Source organism: Chelmon rostratus, chromosome 8, assembly GCF_017976325.1.
Source record: "Chelmon rostratus isolate fCheRos1 chromosome 8, fCheRos1.pri, whole genome shotgun sequence".
Classification (NCBI taxonomy): domain Eukaryota; kingdom Metazoa; phylum Chordata; class Actinopteri; order Chaetodontiformes; family Chaetodontidae; genus Chelmon; species Chelmon rostratus.
This window is the reverse complement of record NC_055665.1, coordinates 23,290,830-23,317,540: the sequence shown is the minus strand read 5'-3', so window position 1 is coordinate 23,317,540 and position 26,711 is coordinate 23,290,830. Positions and strand designations below refer to the sequence as shown.

The 26,711-nt window shown below is 43.1% G+C and overlaps 1 protein-coding gene across 2 annotated transcripts in view; it reads left to right on the top strand.

The window, feature by feature from the left end:
• The window catches only part of LOC121609858 (vacuolar protein sorting-associated protein 13B-like), a 316,585-nt gene that overhangs the window by 113,102 nt on the left and 176,772 nt on the right, over positions 1 to 26,711 (top strand). For both annotated transcript variants that reach the window (XM_041941573.1, XM_041941574.1), the window contains exons 20-21: positions 16,991 to 17,100; positions 19,610 to 19,742. In XM_041941573.1, the coding sequence (XP_041797507.1) occupies positions 16,991 to 17,100; positions 19,610 to 19,742 (243 nt within the window). The remainder of the gene's footprint in view (positions 1 to 16,990; positions 17,101 to 19,609; positions 19,743 to 26,711) is intronic.

Genomic DNA, 26,711 nt, shown 5'->3' with positions numbered 1-26,711 from the left:
ATAGATGTAATCATCAGTAGTGAAGCGTTGGAGGTAGGTCGTAGTGGGGTGAGCCAGCAGCTCCACAGATTATGTCCACACTCCCTTAACTTTATGGTGGGTTGGGATGAGAGGAAACCTGAGAGGGCCAGAAAGAGAGATCAGGACCAGAGGACAGCTTCATGATCATTGAATGCTAAAAGTGAAAAGGCCAGAAGTTAACAGTAGCCCCAGAGAGGTGGCTGGAGCTTACAGTTTGTTTGTACAAAAAAAGAAGATCATGAAGATCTCCACTGAAAGCAATGCTGATTGCATTCATTTGTCTCACAGGTCTGGCAGACAAAGTGACACACAATCTTTTGCATTTTAGTTTTTTTCTGTGGACATATGTAGAAATTTACATACACATACATTATAGATCCGCCCAAAGGCATGCCAGAGCCAGAACTTACATTATAAATGGGTGTATGCAGCTGTAATATACTGTAATGAAGCATTTTTAAAAATGTTTAGCTCATTTTATCCAAAGGCACATAAAGTAATCAGTTTTGTAATGCAGACTCCTACACTCATAATGTCCATTGGTTATGACTCAACAGCAAGTGAGTAAAACATTTAAACATGTCTTAAAAAAGTTTCTTTTTAATTCACAGTGTATGAGCACCTTTCGTGCCCTGTCCAGATGTTCTGTGCCCCAGCAGCAGTGCTGCACCGCTGCAGCGGGGCGGCCCTGACACACACTACATGGCTCCAGTGGTGGGTGTTGTACCAGTGGTAATGGTGAGACTGGGAGATGTGTCAGATGGCACGATAGCCTTCGTGCCTGAGGTGATGCCAGGGTTTATTTGAACAGCAATTCTACTTAACATTTTTGAAAGTGTGAGTAGCGATTTATTGTTTAGCCGTGAGTCTGTCAGTGAGATTCTTATTTCATGACTTATCTGATAGGTCCAAGAAAAATAAACCCACACCTGAGCTGGGTTTATAGGTCTGCCTGACGTCAGGCCCATTATCCACAGCATTGACTGCACATTTTTCCACTACAATCTAGTGTGTGTTTGTATGTGTGTGTACAGTATGCGTATGTGCATAATGTTTGTGTGTTTGTCTAGTGCACGTGTATTTGCAAGCAGAAGTTTGTTTTCGCTCCTGCCCGAGATTCATGAAGTACATGTGGTTTGTGTCTGCCAAGCTTGTTTCTGTCTGGCCGTTAGCAGCAGCAGGAAAATGATGTGCCATTTTAATAGGACTACTGCTAAAAATGTTTCGTTAACTTGAAGCAGGTCTCACCATCCGAAAAAGAAACATGACTTCAAGGTATATAGTGAATAATTGTCATCCACGTGCAAATAATGATTATAGAGCAGGGGGCCTCAACTACATTTGTCCAAGGGCCAGAATTCTTTAAAGCAAACAGTGTGGGGGCCAGACTTTTAAACAAAGAAAAATATTTAGGTCTAATTAGCCTTTATAATAATGGCCTATTATTGTTTAATATTTTCCTTTTCTTACAAAATGAATGTAATTTTTTAGCCTATATCAGCTAGCTTTCAGGCCTTTTCCCCTGTCTTTGCTACCACATTGTAGCATATGTTATATGCTGTGTGTCATGTCACATGGGTGTACATGCATGTGCGCTCTTGTCTGTATGTACGAGATGAAGAAAACAGGGACCCACTTTTCATAACAACTCCATAGTGCTACTACAGGTTTAAAAGCTCTCAGAGGGGCATGTACAGGACATCGTGCCGGTCAGGTCTATGTCTTGGGTGGTTTGCTGTGGCAGAACGCACTATTTTGCAAAACTATCTCCTTTGTCTGATCCCACATTGTTTCAGGGTCCTGACCTCACTGTAACCAAAACAAGAGCTGAACACGATCCTTTACAGTGAGATAATGCACTGCGGACCTTTGGTGACCATCCCTCGGGCTTGGAATGAGAGATCCGTTCATTTCAGCTTATTGTCTGGTCTTTATTATTCAGCTCCTCTGGTGCTGAAAGAGATGACTGACTGCACCCAGATCAGGGCCTGGATTCCCAAAAGCAGATCGTCACCCAGATTATTTTAGGCCATTGATTTACAGTGAAGTCAAGAAAATCTTAACACTCAGATCATGGTTTCCCAGCTTCCGGAGGGTCTTTGGTAGTTAATTTGCCAAAGATGCTGAGCAGGGTTGCAAAGATTGACTCATGTAACATTATACATTTGGTTTTGGAACATTGGAACCTATTTTAAAGCAATAATGCACCGCAAAGAGAGTGTTATTCCAGAATGACATATTTACAATGGAACATCTACTCTGACACAAACTGTATTTCTGGATAGAAAGCTCACCGCTGAATGTAATTGGACTGGGCAAGAGGTAGACACCGTTCTGTCACACTGCTTCACTGTTTGATATGTAACAGTTGCTGGAGGTAAAGGGCCTACAGGGCACTGTGTCTGTAAAAGCTCTGGAACTGCGGAGTTGTCATTTGGAGGCTCTGATGGTGTGATAAGTGATTGAATGGAATGGTTGTCATGGCTGTGTCTGAGGGTACTTGCATGAGCATCCACAGTATGTAGCTTCAAGGAAATAGAGTTAAAAAGAAAATGGAAAATAGTCAAAAGAAGAAAGAAAAACAAAAGAAGACAAGAGTAAGGGATCAGTTTGTGGTCAGCTTGTATTTAGCAAATCATCCTCTCTTCTCCCTTTCCTCCCCATGCCTGTGAGTGATGCTTGGGTGGAGGGAGGACTCATAGACTCCTAGGATAAAGGTTGATAATCATGTTCCACCAATGGAACTCCTTTGATGTGGGTTGTTGTTGTTTCTGTGGGGCTCTCTGCCTGAACACATCCCCCACCAGCAGCTGTGCACCGGGCAGCCAGCTTTAGGAGCACAGAGGGTGGGATTCACTGAGGTTTAGGGTCCTGAAGTACTGTATACACACACACACACACACACACACACACACACACACACACACACACACACACACACATACACACACACACACACACACACACACACATACACACACACACACACACACACACACACACACACACACACACACACACACAAACCTGACTGGATATACAGATCTGGCCTCATACAAAAAGCTAAAGTACTTCATTCAGTACAACATTTTTGTCCAGTTGTGCAAAAATTACATTGTATTTTTTTAAATAGACATTATGAATTGCGATGGCAGGTGGTAATGAGGCCACTTCTATGCTTATTTTCCCAGTTTCCCAATGCATGATTTACCAAACATGAACTGACAAGCTTGAATGAATATACTGTATAATACAGCCATAGCAGAAATAACAAAAAGAAACTCAGAAAAACATCATTTCTAAGCAAACCTAAACACATTGCATGTTATCTGAAAATAGAAAATGTATTTTACCTTGGCATACATGAATCAACAATCAGATTTTTCTTTGAGACATAGTAATGTTCTGCCAGTATGTTCATTTTCTTGAGGTTCCATTATGTTCATATGCACAGACCCATAATATGCATGTGGTCCTACCTGCCAACCTACTCTCATTTCTTGTTCCACTCACACATACACAGAGTGCAGCAGTGCAAGGTGCAGGTGCCTCCTAGCACCAGTGACTGGTGTTATTGTAATGGGCAACTCCCCGCACAGCTGAGATAGTGTGTGTAGACATAACAGCAAAGATGAAAGCAGGTTGGAGAGAGATGCTGTAAACTGAAGGGCATGGCAGTAGTTAAAAGGGAGGTATGGTGTTGCCATTCTTCATGTTTCATCCTTTTTTGCCATACAAGTCATTAGGCTCTAGGGGAAGTAGGGCATAGCAACGACCCAGATGGATGGCCCTGTATCAGAATGCCAGCCTGTTCACTTACAATTTATTATTCTACCAAGGGACTTAGTGGGTTAGCTGCTCGAATGAAGACAAATATGGGTCTATGATCCTGACCCTTTCTGTTTGAGAAATGAGGGGAACTTGCCCCTTCAACTTGTTCTTCAGAGTGCTCTCATTCTCTTTCTGTCTTTCCCATTTTTTTTTTTTTTTTAAAAACCTTCTCTCTCTCCCACCGACCCTCCACTTCCTCTCTAGTACCCTGCGCCTCAGGCAGTTGTGTTCATTAACCCTGGATGTAATTATTTTTGTTTTAGTCTCATATTGCTGACATTTCAACTCAGGGGCTCCTCAATCAGGATTAACCCAAACCGCAAGAAATCACACTTCACAGCCTTTTCTTACAGCAGCGCTTGTTGCCTCCAATTTCAGTCAAATTAAAGGTTTATTTTATTTAGTCGTTTTTTTCACTCAGGCCCTGTACCGTGAGAAAACAAACCAGACTGCTGGCCTTTGATTTGCCCGTTGCTAGTGGCTTTCTCAGTACCCCCTACTCTCTCTCTCTCCTGGTGGGCACAAAGCAGTCCTCTGTGCAGGCACTGGTAGTAAAGATCGAGATCACACAGGTGGTAGCAGTATGACCATCTGCTATGAAGCAAACTACACCCATATATTTGCTCACTGTGCAACAGACGTGTTGCACTGGATTCAGCTTTGGTCACATGCTTATGGTAAGGGTTGTTGCGTTCTGAATTGATCTTTAGTACAACAAAATAAACAAAGCATTCTCACTCAGTGTTTGAATTTTTTTCCATAGGATTTTGTCTATAAAATGATAAAATAAATGGAGGTAGGCCCACACTTTTAATTTATTGTTATCTTACAATTATATTAATCTATTTCAGTCCCAGTGTGAAATGTAAATACAGCGGTTTTAGAGTATAACAGTCTGTTATATACATACTTGGCCTTGGCCTCAAAGTTGTGTTTCCCTCTCTTTGCCTTGAGGGCCTTAAGGTCCACAGGAACCCTCGACTTGTCTTCCTGTCCCCGGGCACTTTGTTTCAACACAGTAGTAATAAACTCTCATCACTCTGAGTCAGGGATGTGTGGATGTCAGTCTCTTACTGCAAGTGTGTATGTGTGTGTGCTTGTGTGTGTGTGCGCAGCAGCAGCAGCAGTAGTCATAGAAGAAGCAGTAGTTGTAAAATCTCATCACTTTTAGTGGTCCTCCGGGGTTCCTGGACTCCTCTCGCTGTGTGTGGTTTGACCTGCCGTGGCCCTCCAGCCCCCCTCATGCCCACTTAGATAAACAGGCAGTAAACACAGGCAGTCCTAGCACCACTCTCTTCCCCTCACAGCATATACAAGGCCTGCAGATGAAAGGACTGGTTCCCGACACTAATAGCCACTAGAGATTAGCTTCCACCAGCCTCCTCTTGCTCGTAATTAAAAGTTCAGCCACCATGTTCGTAAAAAGCTTCTAATAATAGAAGAATACCCATCTCAGATCTGTCTTGGACCTCATAGAGGCACTACCTACAGTTGAACTAGAAATGTAAGATGGTCAGACATCAGCCCCCTGACTCATGTTACTACTGCCATAGTAACCACAGCAAAAAGCATCAAATGTGGGCCTAGTCATTGCCTAAATTAGTTAAATAAGTGAGCGTGTCTGCTTTAAGATGCTCTGTGAATACAAGCCACAGCTATGACACTATGACAAATGCAGGCCATGGTTATATGGGCTGGCTGAAGTTCGGGGGAATGTTTTTTATTAGCTTATCAGACTTGCGCACATATCTGAAAATGAGCATACAGTCGAGATATGGCCACAATGTTTGAAATATGAAATGGTTCGTGATGATTTTGAGTCAGGAGGCTCAGGCAGTAACATGTTTCTGATATCAGAAGCTATTTTCTTGGCAGGTCTTGGTCTGAGGAGTCAGCGTGTGGTGTGGATTGTAACCAGTGAGCAGAGGTCTTGGTCTTTATTCTTCCTCTGTGTGGAGGTTTAGGTAATGCCACTAAACAGATTATTGACCAAATATGGTTCAGAGAGTGATTTCCTGCCGTATCAAAGCTGGTGGATCACTGTGATGGAGTATGCATCTCCCTGAAGATAACATTAAGGGTTAATTATGATAAGGCAATACTCTGGGTCAGATGGTTAGAACAGCTTTTCCTCCAACATGTCTCCTACTCTCCCATTGCATTCCTTTTAATGACGTGGGCCACTTGTTCTCAAGGCTCGTTCCTTTGTGAATTTCACGAGTCTAGACGGAAAACATTTTCATCAAGTTTTAAGATTTCCATGGAGACATTCATGTTAGGCTTTTTTGGATCACCTTGGGATTTGTCCCGTCGCCAGGGCCAAATATGTCACCTCCCCTTTTTTCATCAGCAGACAGGCGACTGAAAGGAAGGGAGATGGATTGTTGGAGAGCTGGCCTTTGCTGCTCTCACCGTCTGCCATGCCTCCGCATTTCATGTGTAAGGAGCGGTGCCGTGGTGTTATGAGATGAACACCAGTCTACAGAATAATATCCAGTGTTACGCTGTTCTTAGCTCTTCCTGACAGCAGTGTGTGTGTACTGTGTGCATCAGCATAGTGAGTTTATGTCTTTAAAGGGACATTTCCATCGGTCTGTATGCTTTCTAATACAATTCATTTGTTTTATTTTTTCCAAATTAGACAGCAAGGGAGAGCTAATTGGACAAAGAGAGGGTCTTTGTCGCTCTTGATGTGGACTGTGTCCTGATGATAACTCTCAGATTAGAGGTTGAAGGATAAGTGCAGCCTCTCTGGCAGCTGCTGCTGCTGCTTTTCTACCTTCAAAGACTTGTCCTTCCTTCCTCCCTCTCTTCTACTCTTCCTCCCCATCCTCATATATCTCTCCTGCCTTCCCTCCCGCTCTCCTCTCTGTTCCCTCCTTTCCTTGTCCCTTCTCCTGCTCTGTGTTCTTTATCCCTATCTTCGCCCCATCTCCCTCTCCTCCCTATCTGTCCTGTTGGTCCGCAATAAGCCAGTCTGGGGAGCATTTCAAGTGTGTTTAGAGAAGCTGACTCATCACTGCTTTTGTGCCACGGTTTGTTAATGTTGGGCAGCTGATAGTAGTTTGGACGTCCCGTGTTGCAGGTGGCCCAAGCATTCTCTATTTGTGTGTGCGAGCGCAACTACGTCTGTCTGTATGTGTGATGTCTGACTGTATTAAATACAGCTCTGATGGGTATAAACACATCTTCTTTATCATCGGTGTGTGTGCAGACATGAGTGACATCCCCCCCAAAACAAGACGCATACTCTGCCTTTACTCTGCTGTAAGTGAGGAGTGTTCAAACCATGGCTTCATTCAACACGGACTAATTACAGGCCAAAGATGCATAGGGGCTCTTCCTCTGAAGCGTCAGGACACACACACACACACACACACACACACACATACAACTGCATGTCCGTGGTGAGCCGCCCCGCTTATCCGTCATCTAGACTCATGGAATTTGTAACACAAAGTTTCATGCAACAGTTAAGGTTTGGGGGTTAATTGAAACACCAGTGAGAGAGCATTAATCTCTCCCTGTCTGTGCTAATCCACCAGAAAAGGCCCACTGGATCAGTCTGGCCATGACCTTACCATAACACACGACCTTTATGAAGCTAAAACAGCCATGTATAATCTTTTTCGCTAACATGTCTTGGAATATTTTTCTAAGTCTTCAAGCTTCTAATTGTTCTGTTGATTCATCCTATCTCTGTTTGAGCTCATCCCCCATGGCGTTGACATCGCACTGACCCCCTTCCTGGATAAGGAAATCCATCCAATCAGAACTAGTGTTTCATCGTACTTTACACCCCTTCCATCCCTCTATCCCTTCGTCCCTACATTACAGCTAAAATAGCTCATCCTGAAACCATTAGACCAAATTGCTAAATGGTTCAAATGTGCAACCACTTAAGGCAATGTATTTAAGAGGAGTAATCTTCAATCTACTGTGGCAAGCAAGAAGAGGATGAGGTGGATAGTGGGAGCGGGAACTGAGAGAGAGGGACCCACAGAGACTGAAACTGAGAAAAATACAGATAGATAGATACCAGGAGAAGGGGATAAGGGATATTAGCTATTTTGTAGAAATATCTCCCCATTCCTCACGTTTCTGTCTCTTTGTCCATATCCAACTCATGTATTTATTATTCTGCTGTCGGTTTGCAGGGAAACTCAAAATCACGTTTCTGGGAATGTGAGAGACTTGCACAGTGATAGTTACTGAGGTTAATAGAGACTACAAACATACACGCTCAGGTCTATTTTCCCTGATACACACATACAGCACTATATTACATTGACTTACATTCAGTTCATGTCCAAGTCCATTTCCTGGAGACTTACCTGACACATAACCACCGCTTGCTTAACCCTTGTAACCTAAAGCTAACCTTAACCTTCAACCTTGAATTTAATGATTTGCCGCATGAGGAGTTACATTTTCCCCAATAAGAAAGGCAAGCCACCACAATATGACCATGTAAACAGATTAATGTCCCCACAACATGAATAGTACACACATACGCACACACACACAGGCACACACACAAGTATGTGACCTGTGTTTAAATAATGATTTCAGAGCAGGACCTATGTATTATATATGTTGGATAAGTTCTGTAGTTTCTCATCTTATCATCTGAACAGGAACCACTTTTTACCGACAGAGGCACTGATGGTCAGGCGTGTTTGAAGAATAATACTTTCAGAGAGAACAACTGCACTGGCAGAGTGAAGCACTGAGCACTGGCAACGCACTGCTATGTTCCCTCTGTGGAAACAGCGTTTCTTAGAACCATAATCATTCACTTTAATTGAATTTATTTTGGTACACCCTCATTTGTTATGAGAAAATATAAATTCCCTCTATGTATCCTGAAGGTTTTTATGTTTCTCCACACTTGGTGTTGTGTAGGTTTTCCCAGTAAGAAATCCTCTGGTGAACAGAAAATTATGTTTCTCCCCCATTTCTGGCAGCAGCCACAACGTTTTCTTTGGAATAAATATAAGAACCCAGTAGCTAACATGAGCAGTAATGAGCTGAACATCCTAGGAAAAAAACATTTAAATGTTGGCTATGCTCTTTTGTTGATCTCTGAGGAGCACAGTGCAAAAATGCCTCATCAGTGACCGCTTATCACCTAAGATGTTGCCAAAATGGAAAGAGTATTTCAAATGAACTTGACTTCACTCATGGACCAAACAGATGAATTGCCTGACAGAGATACTCAGACCAGTTGACTGGATGACAGCCAGTCCGGCAGACAGATGGATACTGTATAATACATAGACAGACCAACCAAAGGAGAGGATCCATTGCATGTTGCCGTGCAAACGTCAGATACTTCACTGCAGCGTTCCCAGCTTCCTGAGTGACCTCAAATCTCAGCCAGAGGACTTTGATCTGTCACTGAGATCATTACTAAGTCTACTGAACTGACAAAAGGCCAAGCTGAAAGGCTGAGGGAACAGAGATTCTGCAGAGAGGTGGAGACACTTGAAGGTAATTGAAGACAGGATCTCGTCCTCAATTGTCCTGCGTGATCTCCAGAAAGCTGAGGGCTGTGGAGAGAGCTGAAGAGGATGAGTGGAGAAGATGGGGTTGGGCGCCCACCATATGGATGTTTGTTGAAAAAGACAGCTGGATCATGAAGCTAGTAGATGGAGACAGAGAATAGGAGAGGCAACTGCAGACGATGGGATGTTTTAGAGAAGTTTTGAAAAAGGACTAGAAATGAAAACACAATCAAAAAGTGATGTAAGAAGACCAAGAAAGAGGATGAAGAGGAAAGTGAAATGAAAGAGAAAACACACGTTAATCTCTCTCTCTCTCACACACACACACGTACATATTAGCCTTGTTCAAATGTCAACCAAAAACAATGTGAATTAAACCAAATACAGCATGTCCAGTAGGATTTGGAAACATAAAACTTTAGAAATAACAACAAAAAGAGATTAATTCTTTTTTTTAAACTCTTATTTCATTCATTGGTGTCACATTTAGCCATATTTTATGCTGTCTAATGATGAAAACATCACATAGTAAAACACCATTTAATTGTCACGTAGCCACAGCACATCCCTTGTACACAGAAGTAATAACCAATATGTCATTTGTGTGGGTCATAATGGATTGATGTTTAACAAACATTTTAGAACCTCCAAAGCCACTTTTGAAATGTTGTGCAATTATATTGGATCAGTTTTGGGAATCCACATCAAATACAGCTGGAGTCTGGAGAGGCCCAGAGAGAAAAACAAAATAAAGAAGAATGGAAGCTTCTTGCTTGCAAAGAGTGAAATATTTCAAGCTTTTAATGCGATCAAATAAACAAGAGTCCACAAAAAGTCAACACAAGAATGACTGTAAAGTAACATGCAGAGAGGCATGTCAAGCAGTTGTTTTTCAGACAGCATGCTCGAGGTTTCCTGCCCATCTGCTACAATATATTACATATTCCTTCTCTGCTCTGTGTTCATTGTGATTTGTGTACATCTAAAGCTTCACCAAATATTTATATTTTCTCAATGCAAACAGCTCAAGTTGTTAATATTTGTATGAAGACAGACTCACTATTATTTATTTGACAAAGTATTTCCTCTGCTTTTTAATTGCATAACTTCTTTCTGGATGTTTTTAGCCTCAAGAGTATAAGAAACTTTATTGCAAATCAAGTAAACTTGCATGAAGCTTTTCTATTTGTTACAATGAAATTCATATAAAAATACTTGGAAGGAACCCCAAGTAATGACAGACATTGAATTGCTTGACTCCCCCTCTCCTCATGACAAACTGAGAGAACTCAGCTTGAACCGTAGAGAAAGCCCATGAGCCAGCTGAATGATAGCAGCGATAAGGAGTTTTCAAGGTAACTATGCAAAACTGAAACTGTCTGTGGGAAAGCAGCAGCAGAAGCAGAAGTCTGTTTATTTTAATGAGCTCAGAAGTGTCTCTCCTGTTCCTCTTACATTACACTGGGGCTCATTTAGAGTTCACACAGTACACTGTATGTCCATGATGGATACGGTAATGATACATTAAAGCAATCAGGGCCGAGTCTGTTTTGTCTCTCATTAAGAAGGCTAGCTATCTTGCTGACAAGGGCCAGGTCACATTTGGTCGTGACTTTAAGCATTTTCCTTCGGTGTGATTTGAAGTGAGGGAGACAGAAAGAGCGTATGTTTTTGTGGGCATATCAGAGAAATGGTGTAGGAGAGAGAGGATAGGAAGAGAGATAACAGCTGGAGTAGTCCAAATCAGGACTGCTTGGGTTTCAGTAGGGGCACAGGCACCAATTGTGTAGCGTCTGGTTGTCTTTTCAACACATCAGGGTTGATGTGGATTTATGAAGGCGAGGAATCAGCTATAAGGGGATATGTATGGCTATGGAGCCTCTTATCAACATATGGAGTTCGACAGAGCTGCTGTTCAAACCCCTTATGTGGCCTCACAACTGGCCTACAGTACATACTAGGGATGATAAGTCCATTTTTTCATGATCAAATATTTGATGTAATTTAAGACACCATTGTAGAAGTTTTTCAGGGTATAAACAAAATCAATCATGTGGGCCTTGATCACGCTTCAGAGGCACTTATTCTAATAATTAAAAAAAAAAGCTGACTGTTAAGCTGTGCAGGGCTCAATTCAGACGTTACTCAGCCTGAGGGGCATCATAGTATTGGTGAAATTACCCTAATAAATATGAAATATTGTACAATCCATCCGAGCATAGTGACATGCACACCCCGATACATACAAAGGAAAAGTGTTGCTGCTGTTGAGTAGAGCACCACCGCTATCCAGACAACAGCATTTTTTTTCAACAACATTTTTAATGCTTTTCTCTGGATTTGAACATTAGTCTGAGAAATGGATCAAGCCCACAACTAATAACCATGAGTCACCAAACCCAGCAGATGGGAAAGAAGGAGCCTCACACCTGATGGGAAGGAGGGTTGATCTCTCTCTGTCTCTGTGGCTGAGATACAGCACCGTGCTTGTTGCAGACATAACCCTCCATGTGCACGTGTTGACATGCACACATTTTGTACTGGTTACACACACATAAATACTGTATATCATTGTGTGTGCATAGTACATACATGTAGATATACAGTTTTGAAGTATTTATGTGTATGTACATGGACCTTTTAGACACTCGTGTACTGTAGACACACTCACATGTGCTTTTACTGCTTATCCAGACTTGGCTATATGTGATGTATCCGGTTCACAGGACTTTGCATGTATGGAGACTTACTGTTGTCATCCCATAAATCATACAGATCCACGGCCAAATTCTGAGGCCTACTCACTTATCATGTAGATTAGGAAAATGTCTTTTTTAAAAATACTTTGTCGTCGTGCACTGTTTTATATGTTCTCTCTGTTTGCGTTCTGTATCTGTCTGCTCTGTCCGTCTTTGCCTTCGTTTTTTTTTTTTCTCTCTTTTTGTGTGTCTGTGATTCTGTCTTTCGGCGTATTTTTAGGTGTTTCTCTGCTTCTGTCACTCCATCTTTCCCCCTGGCTGCCTTTCACTGACTCCCTTGCTGGCTGAATCACTCTCCAGCTTTCTTCCTGCCCATTACTGTTACTGTACCCACAGCCATAGTCAACCTTTACGAGGTGGGTCTCGCCTGTCAGCTGCAGGCTACCGCAGTTGGGCCATGTTGAAAGACACACACACACTTACGCATATACGCTTATATTCTCTTAAAACCACACACACATACACAGACGCACGTTTATACCGGCATCCAGCGCTGAGAGTAGTGTGGGCCCAAAGTGAGAGCAGGCTTTCCGTAGGCCAGGATCTGTTTCCAGTCAAACCTGCCTGTGTCCTTCCTGAGCCCCTGGGCTCCTGCGGCGGCATTGCCCCCGGGATCCTGGGTCACAGCACGGCAGGGGAACAGCAGTACAGTGAATGTGTGTCAAAGAGTGGGGTGTGTGTGTGTGTGTGGGTTGATGAGTCAGTGTCTGTTCACTGTCCTGCAGCACACACAAATGAGTACAAATAGAAACACTTCCTTATGTTCACAAAGATGCACGGACACACTTCTATCACACACACATAACATGAGCTGCACACACTGTTCCTTGCACCCACCCACACACAGCTGAGTCCCTTTTCAGTGGTGTCAACAGCTCCAGCTCTCCCTCTCTCTCTCTCTCTCTCTCTCTCTCACACACACACACACACACACACACACACCAGTAGAACACCTGTCGGGCTGCATGGCTCGCTCCAGGACACCTTCGAGTCATGAGCTCATCGGAAAAGCAATTAAAGGCAGCGTAGGCCCTGCACGCTGGCGTAATGTTTTGTTTTGCTACTTGGCTTCGAAATTAACCAAACCTGTCAGAAGTCATCTGGCTGACGCGGGCTGGGCTATATTTATTTATTTTCTGCTGGAGAAGCTGGACGCAGGGTCCCAGCACTGCCTCACGTCCAACAATGAAGCGATTCTGAGGGGGCGATTAGCTGGCTTGAACATGAATCCTCCCCCTCTGTCTACCTGGGGGGTGGATGGCGAGCGCCTCCCACCTCTCTTTGCCTGTCTGTAACTCTGATGGTGGGGTCACGGCCCTGTAGTTGGGAGGTTGTGCCCTCTGTAACCCCAATCAGGGCTTTGGTCTCCACTGTGGGACTTGGTTTTGAACTTGCACTGACCTAACCGCTCCCAGTTTATTGCATTTCATGCTTGCAGTGACTGAACAAAAGCAGATTTTGCACTGAAAAATGTCAGTGTAGAAACTGCTTAACCTGATAAAAAGACAATATGAAGGTAGAAAGATGTGTGGCTGTTAGCTTACTGTTGGCCCAGAAAGAGGAGACCAACAGAAGAACCTAGACAGGGCTTAAAGGTTAGAGGCCTTCTCTTAGTCTGGTCTAATGCTCTACTGTAGCCTCAGGCTGTGAGCTGCCTGGTGTCAGACAGCCGTAAAACAACACCAGCAGCCCCGTGCTCACTTTTAACTCTTCTGGTCATAAGCCACTGAAGAAAAAAAAACACCTTTGACATTAATAGGCCCACTGTGGGTGAGTCAAGGTAAGTGTGTCTTCACAGATGTTTGCATGTACATTCTGCGGCTGTGTGGCGTTTCAGAGTCTAGGCCACTGAGCAGTTTTCTGGTGTTTTCTCGAGGAATCATTTAGGAAGTAAGAAAAACACCTCTGTTATCATTGTCATCACTCTGTGTAATTACCCGTATGCCACCCTGTTTGAACAGAGAAAAACAACAGTTAGCCTGCTGCCGAGGTCGCCCTCTAAGCATGCCAGGCCGTTTCATCGTGCTGCACGCTTCAAAGGAGGTGTCACTCTCCTGCAGTTATGTCAACACAGTGATGAAACAAGAAAACACAGTGTGGATGGTAAAGCCTTGGTCTTCAAAGCCTCAAAAGCCAGGTCAACATACGTTTTGTTTCTGTGTCACTGTCAAGCTGGGAGAGAGAAAGAGAGAGAGAGAGATTTTTATTTCTATGATCTCAGAAAGAGAGCTTTTGGAGTGATGTTGTGATGTATCAAAATGGTCATGGCTGTCATTGGCAGAAGCCAAGTAGACACATGGCCACAGTAAGGTGACACTGCCAACTACTTCAGCTTACTTAGTTATTTAAGCAGCCAACTTACTAAACTTTAATGCACTCACCAAGTCAGCATCATTCAGCCGATGATGAGACAATGTTGTTATGGTGGAAACTTACGTGTGTGGGTTTTTGTTTATTGTATTTGTTCATGGCAATGAAACAGCTTCCTAAGATGAAATTGGGTGCAGAGAATATCCCCTCTCGCAAAGTGTCCACTTTCTATTTTCTTTGTGACTGTTCCACCTTAAGTTTAGAATGAAAAGCTGTGCCTTAAGGCTGGTTTGGCTTTAATACATATGTATGATGCTGTGCAAAGACCACAGCTAAGCTGCTCTGGTTGAGAGAGTTATCTGCAATTAGGCATTTTATATCTTTTTATTTGCTCATTTATCTCTGTAATAACTGTTAAATAAACAATCCATCTACTAAGTTATATGATTTATTGCGCTATGACTCAATTCTGCTGAATGTGCTTTGTCGTGCTCATTGCCTCCCATAGACCACAATTTCGGGTCAATTTACTGAATACATCTTCACTACTCAGCCCATTCCCAGCCTTTTGGGTCCTATGCTGCTCATGCTGCTCTGGGCTATGATGAAACCACTTGAAGCCGGGCCCCAGCACTACAGCCACAGCCAAAGCCTATTAAGCAGCCACACTGTGGTGTAGGAGTTCAAGCCACAGGGCTGAGGTTATGAATCCTTGTCAGGAGGAGGGGGAGAGAGGTGGATGTAGCATGATGAGGAAGGGTGGAGGTATGGTTTAAGAAGGAAGGGTAAGGAGGGGTGAAAGAGGAAAAAAAAAAGGGGGGGACGGGGGTGCAAGGAAGGACGGAAGGATGGGAAGTGACAGAGGGACCTGGAGAGAGAGGACACAGATTGTAATGGAGATGCAGAGATGAAGGATACAACAGAAGAACTGGGTAAGGCAGAGTTTCAGAATGGAATTGAACTAATGGCAGCGAGGCTGTTGTTCTGGAAACAAGGCAGATTGAAAGTATAGATGGACAGGGAGGGAGTGAAGGAACAGAAGGATGGGAGTGATGGAAAGTAAAGGAAGATTGATGAAGCAATAGAGGGAGAAATGTGAGTCACTTTGACTTGATGCAATGAGAACGTTTCCCCTCTGCCCAGACAGGATTCTGTGCCAGTCATGAACCATGGCTCAGAATTCAAGTACACCTGGTGAATAATGATCTGACACACACAGACACTAGTTCTGATACATGCATACGCTATATAACATCATACTGTGGATGCACATACACACCACGCTTTGTGCATTACATACATAGACTACACTCATATTTGACAGTACTGACACACATACGCATTCCACAGTTCTCATGCTTTCAGTCACACACACATTTACTTCACACTGCAAAACACACACACACAGGCTCACAGGCCACAAATCACTGAACGTTGTAAAAGTGGAGCAAATTAGAGCAGTTTTATTTGCATTGTTCACAGGGAATAACGGAGGAGGGAGTGATTCCTGCCAAGCTAAAGAGCTGGTGTAACAGAAATATGTGTGTATGTGTATGTGTGTGTGTGTCAAGGGAGACTTTATAATTATACTTTGTCCATGCTTTAGAGACACTAAAATGTTAGGCAAAGCAACAAGCTATCAGGCTTTGTTTGAGGTGAAATGCACATACACACATTTACACATTCACACTTGCACACACACACACACACACAGACACAGCTTTGCCTCAGGGCCTGAAACAGAAGACCGCGGTCTTGTCCAAAGCTCCATTAAACTGCTGAAAGTCCTTCTAGAGCTGAAACATCCTCCTATCGTCATGCTGGGACATTCCACGGCACGCCAGAGACCCTGCGCTAATCCTGCCGGCATGGGAATCATTATTGATAGGATCCTAATGCATTACCTCAGGGCCCGCTTATTGTTGGTAAAGATTATTATTTAAGAGTAAACCAAAACCCAGAGAAAGTCTCCAGTTTCATAGAAATTTATCAAAAGAAAATGTTATTCTTGGCTTAGTGTGATACCACTTTGAACAGCGCAATTGAAACAAACTGTGCTCCTTGCAGCACTCCAACAAGCGGGCTCGGTACCCACCGGCAGGTCATTAGGACACAGTGTAAACAGCGCAGGAGTGGTAGAACCTGACACTCAATGGGAGCAGATTTGCCCTAAGTCACTTTGACTCGTTGGTTATTACCTTACATTGATTTCAGTGATCCGCACTGATGTGCCTCCTACCCTGCAGAGATGATTGCAGCAATAGCATCTGCACATTTTGTCGATGTGTGTTCAGATAGTTTCTGCTTTAGCCAGCCGTTCTGTGTATCTCTCGATCTTGATCCTGTTGAAATTTGATATTGTCGAACTCCTGCTTTAGTGCTTTTGAACAACTGGTCTGTGTTTGCAAGCAGTAATTTTGATTTTGTAAAGGTGAGACAGATGCACAGTATTTCCTTTCGTTTTCCTTTTTTATTTTTGTAAAAACTGCTCATTTGTCTTCAGAGTTGCACTATTAAATCTCTGACTTATTGTTTTTCTGTATGTGTTGTTGTGTTGTCCAGGTGGAGTCCTGCTGGTCAGTGTCCAGGGCATAGCTGTCAATGTGGACCCAGTCTTCTGCACATGGCTGTTGTATCAACCTCATAAAGGGAGCAGCAGGCAACAGCAACAGGTAGCTGATCCTCTGTCAGATTATCTGTCAAATTCTCCTCCTGGCCCTTTGTGTCAACATGTGAAAATATTTGGCATTTTCTGTTTTACACGTATCTGTAATTTGTAGAAATAATGTACCTGCAGCATATTCTACGGTTGCACTCATTCTAAGAGTGAGGCTAAGGCTAAGTGCCTGAATGTAAATGTCTCCCTCCCTCCCTCTCCCTTGCCTTCTCTTTCCCAGCTACCTTTTTCCATGTGCTCTGCTCCCTGTCTTCCATCCAGTCTCTCTCTATTTATTTGACAGGGGTCATGGTGATAGTTATGGACATTGAATGCTCTGTGCCCATATTACACACACCCACACACACACATGCAGACATGTTCAGTCTGATTGCCTGGGACATAGCCCAGGTTCGCTCCATAAAGGCACAAAAATATATATAGTACATGAAAGTATCATATTGTTATACTTTAAATGGTTTTTTTTTCAACAAATTGTTCTGTTTCATGCCTCCTGCAGTTTGGAGGGGCTGTTTGCATGCATGTGTGTGTGACAGACAAAGAGAGAGAGAGTTAATTGCACCAACCCCTTACTCTGGAGGTCGTTACTGTACAGGGGTAAGCAGATGTTATGAGTTGAACTGAAGCCAGTGTGAAGGATACACAACACTGGCTGCTGTGTGCGTGGACATGCTGCAGCAAATGTGTGGCAGAACGAGCCTGTGCTCATGTGTGTGTTCCTGTGAGGCCATCTACCTCAGCTGCCTGTCAGGGTCACTTCTCAAGGCCTAGCTGGCTTGGCGAGGCCTTCATCTGAAGGCCAGACTACAGCCTGTGAAGGACAGAGGAGAGGACACTGACTTGTAGGTCAGGATGGCAGGAAATGATGAGAAAGGAGGTACTTAAAGCAGAATATAGGACAGCGAAGGGGTTTAGACAGGGGAAGGTATCAGAGAGAAGTGGAGTCACTAACAATGGAGAGGGGATATGCATTAGGATATGATAAGAGAAAGGATGGGTGTGGAAAGAGATAAAAAAAAGGAGCAGATGGAGAGACAAATGAAAACACCAGGCCCATGCCCCATGCAAGGCAAGAAGAGTGTGGAACAGAGGGGAGACAGCAGAAGAGGGGAAAGCACTGGACATTATCGAGAATGTGCGGTGAAGGAAGAAGGAGGAATTAAACTGAATTAAAAGTAAACTGAAACTACCAGAGTGAGCAGGAAACACAGGAGAAATCAGCGCAGTAGAGGGAGATGGTTGGGGAAGCGGGTAATGAGAAAGAAGAGAAAGGGAATAAGAGGAAAAAAGAAGGTTGATACCCCACCCCCCCACCCCAGTGTGTGGTAGAAGGAGTTAGCTCATACTATGTCATCCAGCAGGAATGAGCGATGGTCATTGGGTAGGGTACCTGCTTTTAGCACAGAGTATTAAAATGTGGCCAAGCACATATTTTCCATGAAGTGCACAAACTTAATTTTATTAAACCATTTTTCATTTTTCTCTAAACCATGAACCAACAAAAACAGTCATGTGCTTTGTCTGTACAGTATTTTAGTCTCATGTACAGTATATTCTATTAATGAATATTTGAGGATTTATTTTTTCAACCATGCATTTGTTTGAACCTTTGTTTGTGTGTCCATGCCACCAAATCTTTTCAATTAAACAGTATTTTGAGAATTCTCTAAGCAGATCTATAACAGACCTAAATAGGATTTTCTTGCCAAACCTGACTTTGGGCAACTAACCTACTGGCCTACAGTATTTCATTCACCCTATGTAAGTTGCAAAAACCTAGGAAGGATCTGGCGTCATACCTCAGTCAGTAGTTTCAAATACTAATGTAATTTGGGGGCCCATTTTTAATCTTACCACAACCAGCCTTTGGGTCCCGACCCAGTCATTGAAAAACAACTGCATCAATGTGTGTGTGTTTACACAGGCTGCAGTACGTGGTTGGCCTGCGGCCTTGTGCAGCTGCATCATAGCCTAGTGCTGCTGCTGGCTGATGCTAATGGGGTTTCCTTATTTCAGACCAACCTTCCACTCTTCTGTCTTTGCGCCATCTCACTGCCAGCCTCTGTGTGTGTGTGTGTGTGTGTGTGTGTGTGTGTGTGTGTGTGTGTGTGTGTGTGTTTGACCTACCAGCAGCATGGGAGACTGCTCAAAAAAAACAGGGAGCTGTCACTAGTTCTTGTTGGTCTTGGAGGCCTCTGTTGTGTTCCATTGCATTTTTCTTTTCTCTTTCTCCCTCTGCCTCCCTCTCCGTCTTGCATTGCATTATGCATTGTGTCTCCTGATTAACCCAGATCTTTGAAGCTGTCAAAAGCTATCTCTGGGTCATGGCCTAGCTAAGACAGAACAATGTTGGTACAAGATTTGAATAATTTGTGCTCTTGCAAAATGCTCTTTTCAAGGGTGACTGAATGAATATTCAATGGAAATGCATTCACGTTACAACAAAACATATTTCCTTTCCCATGGCCTCATAGGTGCTCAGTCAGGCTGTGATATCATTTCAGACTCCAGGTTCAGCTCCTTTGGCCAAGAGGAGAGAGGACGAGGTGTCTGTAGGGAGCACACCGCTGGCCAAACAGCCCTCCAATCAGGCCTCAGACTACGCCAGCAGCCCGGTCAAAACCAAGACAGTGACAGGTAAGTTATTACTGTGATGTGCACTTCATAGAGTAACACGACATTAAATCTGAGCAGCAGAGAGGTTTACACACATAAAGGGAGCAGGGCTGGCACTGGGTTCAGGAAGAGGTCTTCTCTCAGTGTTTGTTTTCAGATGAGTTTTGTAAAAAGATTAATATACAAATGAAAACTGTGTTGACATTTACTTCTCCCTGGATATTTTGCAATAACTGCCACTGTTTCTATGTTTAAGGATATGGTCTTTCAGTAGTGGAATAACAACAATTTGCTTTATTTAACCTTGTTTCTATGCAATGAATCCATGTTACTATGTTGTTACATAACACGCTACAGCTTGCTGACACCTGAGTGAACCCGTTTCTCAGAGGACACCACATAATACAGGCATGTCCTCCTCTGTTTTCCTCCTCTGGTAGTATTACTGTGGGCTCTGGATGCCCAGAATAGATGAGTGGCTTGGCTGTGTGGAGTCTTCCTCTATGCCAGTTTTCCACTTTCTGGGGACCCCCCCCCCTGTTCAGAAGAAACACATTCAGTGCACATACACGCACAAGTCCACAGAGTACATGCACACATCAACACACACAGATGCCTCCAGGCACGTACATACAGAGAGACAGGTTAATGCATGTACACACCTGTGCATGCCACACACACACCTTCTCACACTCATGCTGCATTGCTGTGGTCCCTGCTTTGATACTTTCCAGAATTTTTCTCTACAAAGGAAAGTCTGAACCGTTTGGACAGAGATGGATAGATTGGAGAGACAGAGGAGAAGAGGGCAGATATGTAGGAAGACAGACGCAGTTCCGGACCATGTCACGGATGTGACTGCATGCTTTATTGTCAGGAACACACAGTTTAACAAAAAGCACATTAACAAAATTCAACACCTTGTGGATTATTGTTGACGGTGGCTGGAGAGGTGAGGGAGGAATTTAGCTACTGACAATTCATTTTTCAAGTGTACAAATACAGAGAAAAAGGGCCTTATAGTGGTATTTTCATCAGTGTGAGGAATCTGTTTAGTGGAGCCCGTGGATATTGTGTGCTCACAAAAACCTACCTGACACACGCACACACACACACACACACACACACACACACACACACACACACACACACACACACACACACACACACACACATACCTGCTGTACAGTACTCATATACTCTCACACTCCTACCTGGGAGGATAGCTGGAGCAGTCACTGTGTTTAGGAGCTGTCCATGATACAACACAGAGCCTTACTGACTGCAGAAATGGTTTTCATTTAATACTCATATGGTGTATTTGTGAACCTAATAGCCCGCCTCCTTTCTCTCATACTACCCTATAGATGTTTAATTAATGTTATCCAGTGGGATGTCTTGGCTAGCTACATGTAACTGAAATAGTTACAGGTTGAAAAACGAATAAATAAATGCATTAAAATGTCTCTACTGTTTGACTCTCAGTGTTTAGGCTCCAGGTCAACTAAACACTTTAACGGTTGAAGCCTTTTCTGCCAAAGCATCGCTGTGACAAGTCAGGGGAAATAAGCAAGTGGTTGTTTGTCTTTTTTTCTTCTTTTTTAAGTCCCTGGGAAATGTATTCCCAACAGGAGTGATGAATCCCTGTTTTGGGTGAAGTCATTCTGTAGCTGTAAATAACATTGCATGTGTATGACGTTCCCCCATGTCAAGTGTTTTGATAGGAAAAATGCTCCTTTGACATTTCAGAGTCTAAAAAAAGGCCATTAGGGCTTTTTCCTTGCTCACTTTAAAAGCTCACAGCTGAAAGGTCACACCGCCTTTTCCTCCTGGTTTTCCCTCTGTTCCTGGTTTCATCCAATCTGCACTAATGGCTTTTCCATACCACAACATCTTTGCTTACTCACATCTCAACAGTATATTCTCTCATTAGGGGTCGTCAGTAAACAGTCACCTTGGCTCCGATTCGGCACACAAAGCTATATCAAGCTGTAGCTTGTCAGCAACACTCAGCTGAGTAGAGTACTCTGGCTATCAATGTACGTGGCCTCCTATCCGCCAGCTGTCTCTCTCTCTGACTGGTCCTCCGTCTTTCTGTCTGACTTTTTGTTTTTCTGTCTGTGAAACTGTTTTTCTGTCTGGCTAGCTGTCTGTTTGACTTTGTTTTTTTTTTTTCTTGTCGTCTTTTTTTCTTCTTAGTCATGCTGTCTGCATTTTTGTCATTCTGTCTGCCACACAGGTGTTTGTAAATGACTGTAAACAAAGCCTAGGCTGGATTTTAGAATGAACGGACGACACATGCGCACATATATCCACGCGGTGTAAAAGTGGTCGGCACATCTGGACCTGAAATTGTGTCTGTTGGCGTGTTTAGTGTTAGACCTGTTTGTATAAGGCATCTCATTGTTGGGCTACATTAGTTAGTTAGAAACATATACTGAGTCAGACTCAAGCTCTTTCTTATCCAAATATTTCTCCTGTGAAGTGAAAACAAGACATTGGTAACTAGGTGCTGGTACTGTACTTTGCTGCAATTCAGCTCTCAGTGCCCCGGCTTCAACACTCAACGTTGGGATAGAGCTGTAAGTAAAGGAATAGCATCTTCTCTGGAAATCGCTGCAGTGTTACAGGAGTAGATGTAATGAAAAGTTACAAATTGTTTCCGCGAGCAATCAGAATAAGAAAAGGGCAGAGGCATTTAGCCCTTGTGGTTTTAATCATGGTGAAACAATAAGCCTCCCGGCTGTCAGAGGATCTTGATAGAGTACAGCTCAACACTACAGAGGAGCTTACAGCACAGCAGGTATTCTGTTTCCTTCATTCCACCTTATCCTTGTTACATAAGAATGCATCCTTCCTGCAATTAACTGTTTTGTTTCTCTGTATGCAAAGATGATTTTATGTTTTGGGCCAAGAATGAAGAATGTGAACTCCTCACATTTTCCTGGGTTGTTGGGATTGTGGTGATACTTGATACACTGTTTGAGATTCATAGATTGAAAGTCTGTTCCACCTCGTTTCTCTTAATGGTCCGGTGTTCCTGTGATTAATTGGAAGATGATTAATGGTATGTTAATTGTTCATATTCCCCAGGGTTGGCTGGCTATGGTGGGTTAGATATTTAATCCACAAGCTTCATGTAGACTGATCTATCCTGATATTTAGCTTCATTTTGGGCATTAGATGTTTCATGCAGAATTTAATGGGAAAGGCTATTTGCTGAGGCAGCTCAGGTAAAAATCCACCCAAAAATGGAATTCACATATTTTCACCCCATAACTGCATACAGTTTTACGTAAGTGAGACACGGCAGAATCGTGGTTCGCCCACGACTCCTAAAGGGCTCAAGGTCATGGGAATAACATATGTGGGTTCTGTTGTTAGGGTGGATTTTTCTTTGTAAAGCCGCCCCCCACCCCCCAGTCACCTCATGAGAAGAGCTGCTGACATCGAACATGTTATGGTTGGAATTAGGCTCTCTAAAGATGATTTATTAATTGCTTTACCATGTGTGGAACACCCTGTGAATAAGGAGCTGGATGTTTTAACAGGGGAGAGATGGTGGGAGCTCATTCTGGTCTAGCTGTTATGTTAAAAAAACACAGGCCAGGGTCAGCCCTTAAATCCAACCTGGTTATGAGTTTATCCTGTTTGCCTGTGGTGTTTATACTTTGTTGACTGTTAGCTGGACATAAAGCTGTCTTCTGCTTTTTCTTGTCAGCAGGATGCATTTCATCTCTAAAGCCGTTTAGCCGCAGCGAGTCATCTGATGGATTTCTCAGAATCTATTTGTAATTGCTGCATGTTTACTGCAGGACATCCGATCCAGCTGTTTAGCTTAGGTTAAATCAATAAGCCATAATGATTTACTGAAGGGTAAAGCCGATGTGAACGTAGCAAGAAATGACCATTGTGTCTTGATGGACCTTAATCTCATCAGCTGTGACAGAGCAGGGGTTTCAAGCAATTAATAATTGCCCTGAGAAGAAAGTTGTGTTGTTGTAGGAAATGAAGCTTGTTTTCCCTTTTTGGAGCGGGTACACAGGAAGACATTCTTTTTTACTCCTTTGTGCTAAATTGTGATTTGGCATTTTTCGCGATTGTTCTTATGTGCTTATGTGACTCCAAATAAATGCCCGGTTTATTGGCGGCATAAAATTTCTCAGGGGACTCTAAAGGGGTTTGTAATCACTGCAGCAGACGTTTTATTCTTCAGTCGTCAGTCATCTGTTTAGGTAAACAGAAGAGAGATGTGCAGGTTGTTTGCCAGTTGGAGTCAACACGTGTTCAAAGTGCCATTCACTGGGATGCATGGGGAATATACACATTGGACTGGCTCGGCCTCAACAGGGGCAGCCAGCCAACTGGCCTGCCACTGGTGCTGCTACTCACTTGACCTTCAAGAGGAGACGTCATGAGGTTCTTATTGGAACCGTAACGCTGGTGGTTTGTTGCAGATTAATTTACCATGAGTGCAACTCAAATATTTAGCCGCTGAACGCTGGTAATGTGTGTATGGTGCTGCGATCCCGGATATGCTCCCTTTGAGTGAAGAGCTGCTGATTTTAAACATGTTACACATTAAGTCTTTTAAGTTGCTACTTTTCAGCCCACAACAATTATAATTTCAGCCGCCCCACTACTGCTGTTAGTCCCTAAGTGAACCACACTGAAAGAAGGTTCCTTAAGAAAGTGTAGCAGCGGTACAGTACTCTTTCCACTGAGTCCACTACTCCAGGATACACTCCGAGACACTCTGAAGCCCACAGTGTGCACTCTAACCATGCATTAAAGTGGTCAATTCAAAAATATAAGTTAACAGTTTACATGTCCAGAGTGTGGTTGTTTGAAATACTATTATAAGATTTAATGATCCGATGTGCTGGACATATGGAATATTGATATAGAGCGCTGTTTTGTTCCACCTGATTATAAACTGGAGAGAGCAGTCTTTTTCTGTGCCTATTGATTATCATAGTTTTCCACTGGAGCTATTGATTTCCCCACAGAAATCACCTCAGGGAATTACAGTAAAATCATAATCCACTGGAAGAAAATCATTTTCAGAGTTTTTAGCAGTTCAAAGCCTCCTCAGAACAATTGCACTAGCTACATGTCCCTGCTTCCAATTGGCCATTTGAACGCATGCCTGGCACTTTTATGATGTAAAGAGAGTGTTATGTTGTTTTGTTACCACATTCAGCCTAGCTACAGTTTCGTAGTAATCAAGGGGGACTTTCCTGCAGGCTTTTGTAAGGTGCCTGTTAACGTGTAGGCAAATGTACAGAGACACACAGAACCAGTTCAGTGCAGATCATTTCCCCAGAAAGCACTGAGGGCAAGGTGATATCATACTGGGGCTGTGAGGCTGCCCAGCTTGAATCTCAGAACCCATATCCACTCAGCTCCATTTGGCAACTAAATATTTCACTCTGTCTCTCTTCCTCTCCGGTTTTGGTCATTGCACATGTTAAGTATACAGGGCACATGTCACAAGACACCGCTCGCTTTCAGAACCAGCACTGCCTGAATTGGATCGGAGCCATTTCCGGCAGATGACTTTGACTTTGAACGCAGCACAGAGTAAACGATGTTATAGGTATTTTCATGTTAACACACAGGTCTGCTCACATATGTAGTCTTATTTCTCTTTCAATTTGTCTTTAATAATGCTATATGCGGTGTACAAATACTGAAATAAGCCATGTCTAGGTGCCTTTTGTGCTAAATGTTTCTTCAGAATGTTCCCTTTTCATGATGCTATTGCTCTGGTTGGTTTATAGGATAGTTAATATTTCTGGTCAGTCCATTTGGCTTTTTGTTACTGGACTAAGTGCATGGTCTGCCTAAATATTGTGGTGGATAGACTACAGAGGCTGAGGTTTTTGACTTCATTTTTAAAAACTAAACACAAGGGGTGGTTGTTTAATTCACAGCACAGGTTTGTTTGAATGTTGCCTAGTAACACCATCACAGAAGTGTTAACGGTTGTTTTTGTGTGATTATCCTTTACAAGAAAGGCCGTGGAACGACGACTTTGAAAACAAGTTGTTTCTCCTCAGCTTGAGGTCGATTTCTGTCTGCCCGCACAATTACGCCACAAATTGGTTCACATAAAACTAGCCTCTAAGTATTTTCTTTATTTGTCCCTAATGAATGTTCTTGTTGGCAGCAGCACTGTGTTTCTGATCGAGAGCCTCCCAAGTCCCGAGCTTCTCATTGTTCTCTAACATCTACCAGAGTAATGATCTCACTGGCTTTCCTTTTCAATCCTAAAATTAGCGTTGGCGCTCAGAGAACATACATCTTTTGCTGAGAAACCTATCCTGCGATCTGGCCGTGCTTCTTAAAGGCTGGACTGAGAACCGTCGCCGTAGTTCCTGTCTGCTAGTGGTCTGGATGATGGGATTAGGTGTAATTTTCCTATTTACCGGGAGGACCTGAAAGAGAAAGAGAGAAATGGAAATGTTTGCATTGTGCGTGCTGTAAATCTGCAAGGTAGAAGACGATATCTGGTGGTGGTCAGGGCTGAGGGCCTCACAAAAACTTTCCCGCACTGATGGCTTTTCTGTGATCTCAACCATAGTGCATCAGCAAAAAAAAGAGGGAGTTTGGGAACAGGAAAGAAAATCCAGGTTTCATGGTTGAGAAACATATATTCCGGAGAGACATAGATTAATATATTTTGGAAAAGGAAACACATATACACATATATAAAAGAGAGAGAGAATTGATGAGAGGACTTCAGGCAGAACTACACAGTCTCACACATAGCTATATTCCAAGCCCAAGTAGCCTGATAGAAGTCAGGCAGGTTTTTATTGGCTGCTGTGCACTCTTCAGAAGGGGATAATATTTTCATTGTGGAGTTATTTATATAGTTTAATTTTTCTGGTAAAGTCAATAATTTATCAAGGTAATGATGGTTGGAGTGGGGAAAGAAAACAAGAAAAAGGAGGAATAATGAGATAGGAGGCCCCCCAGAGAAGA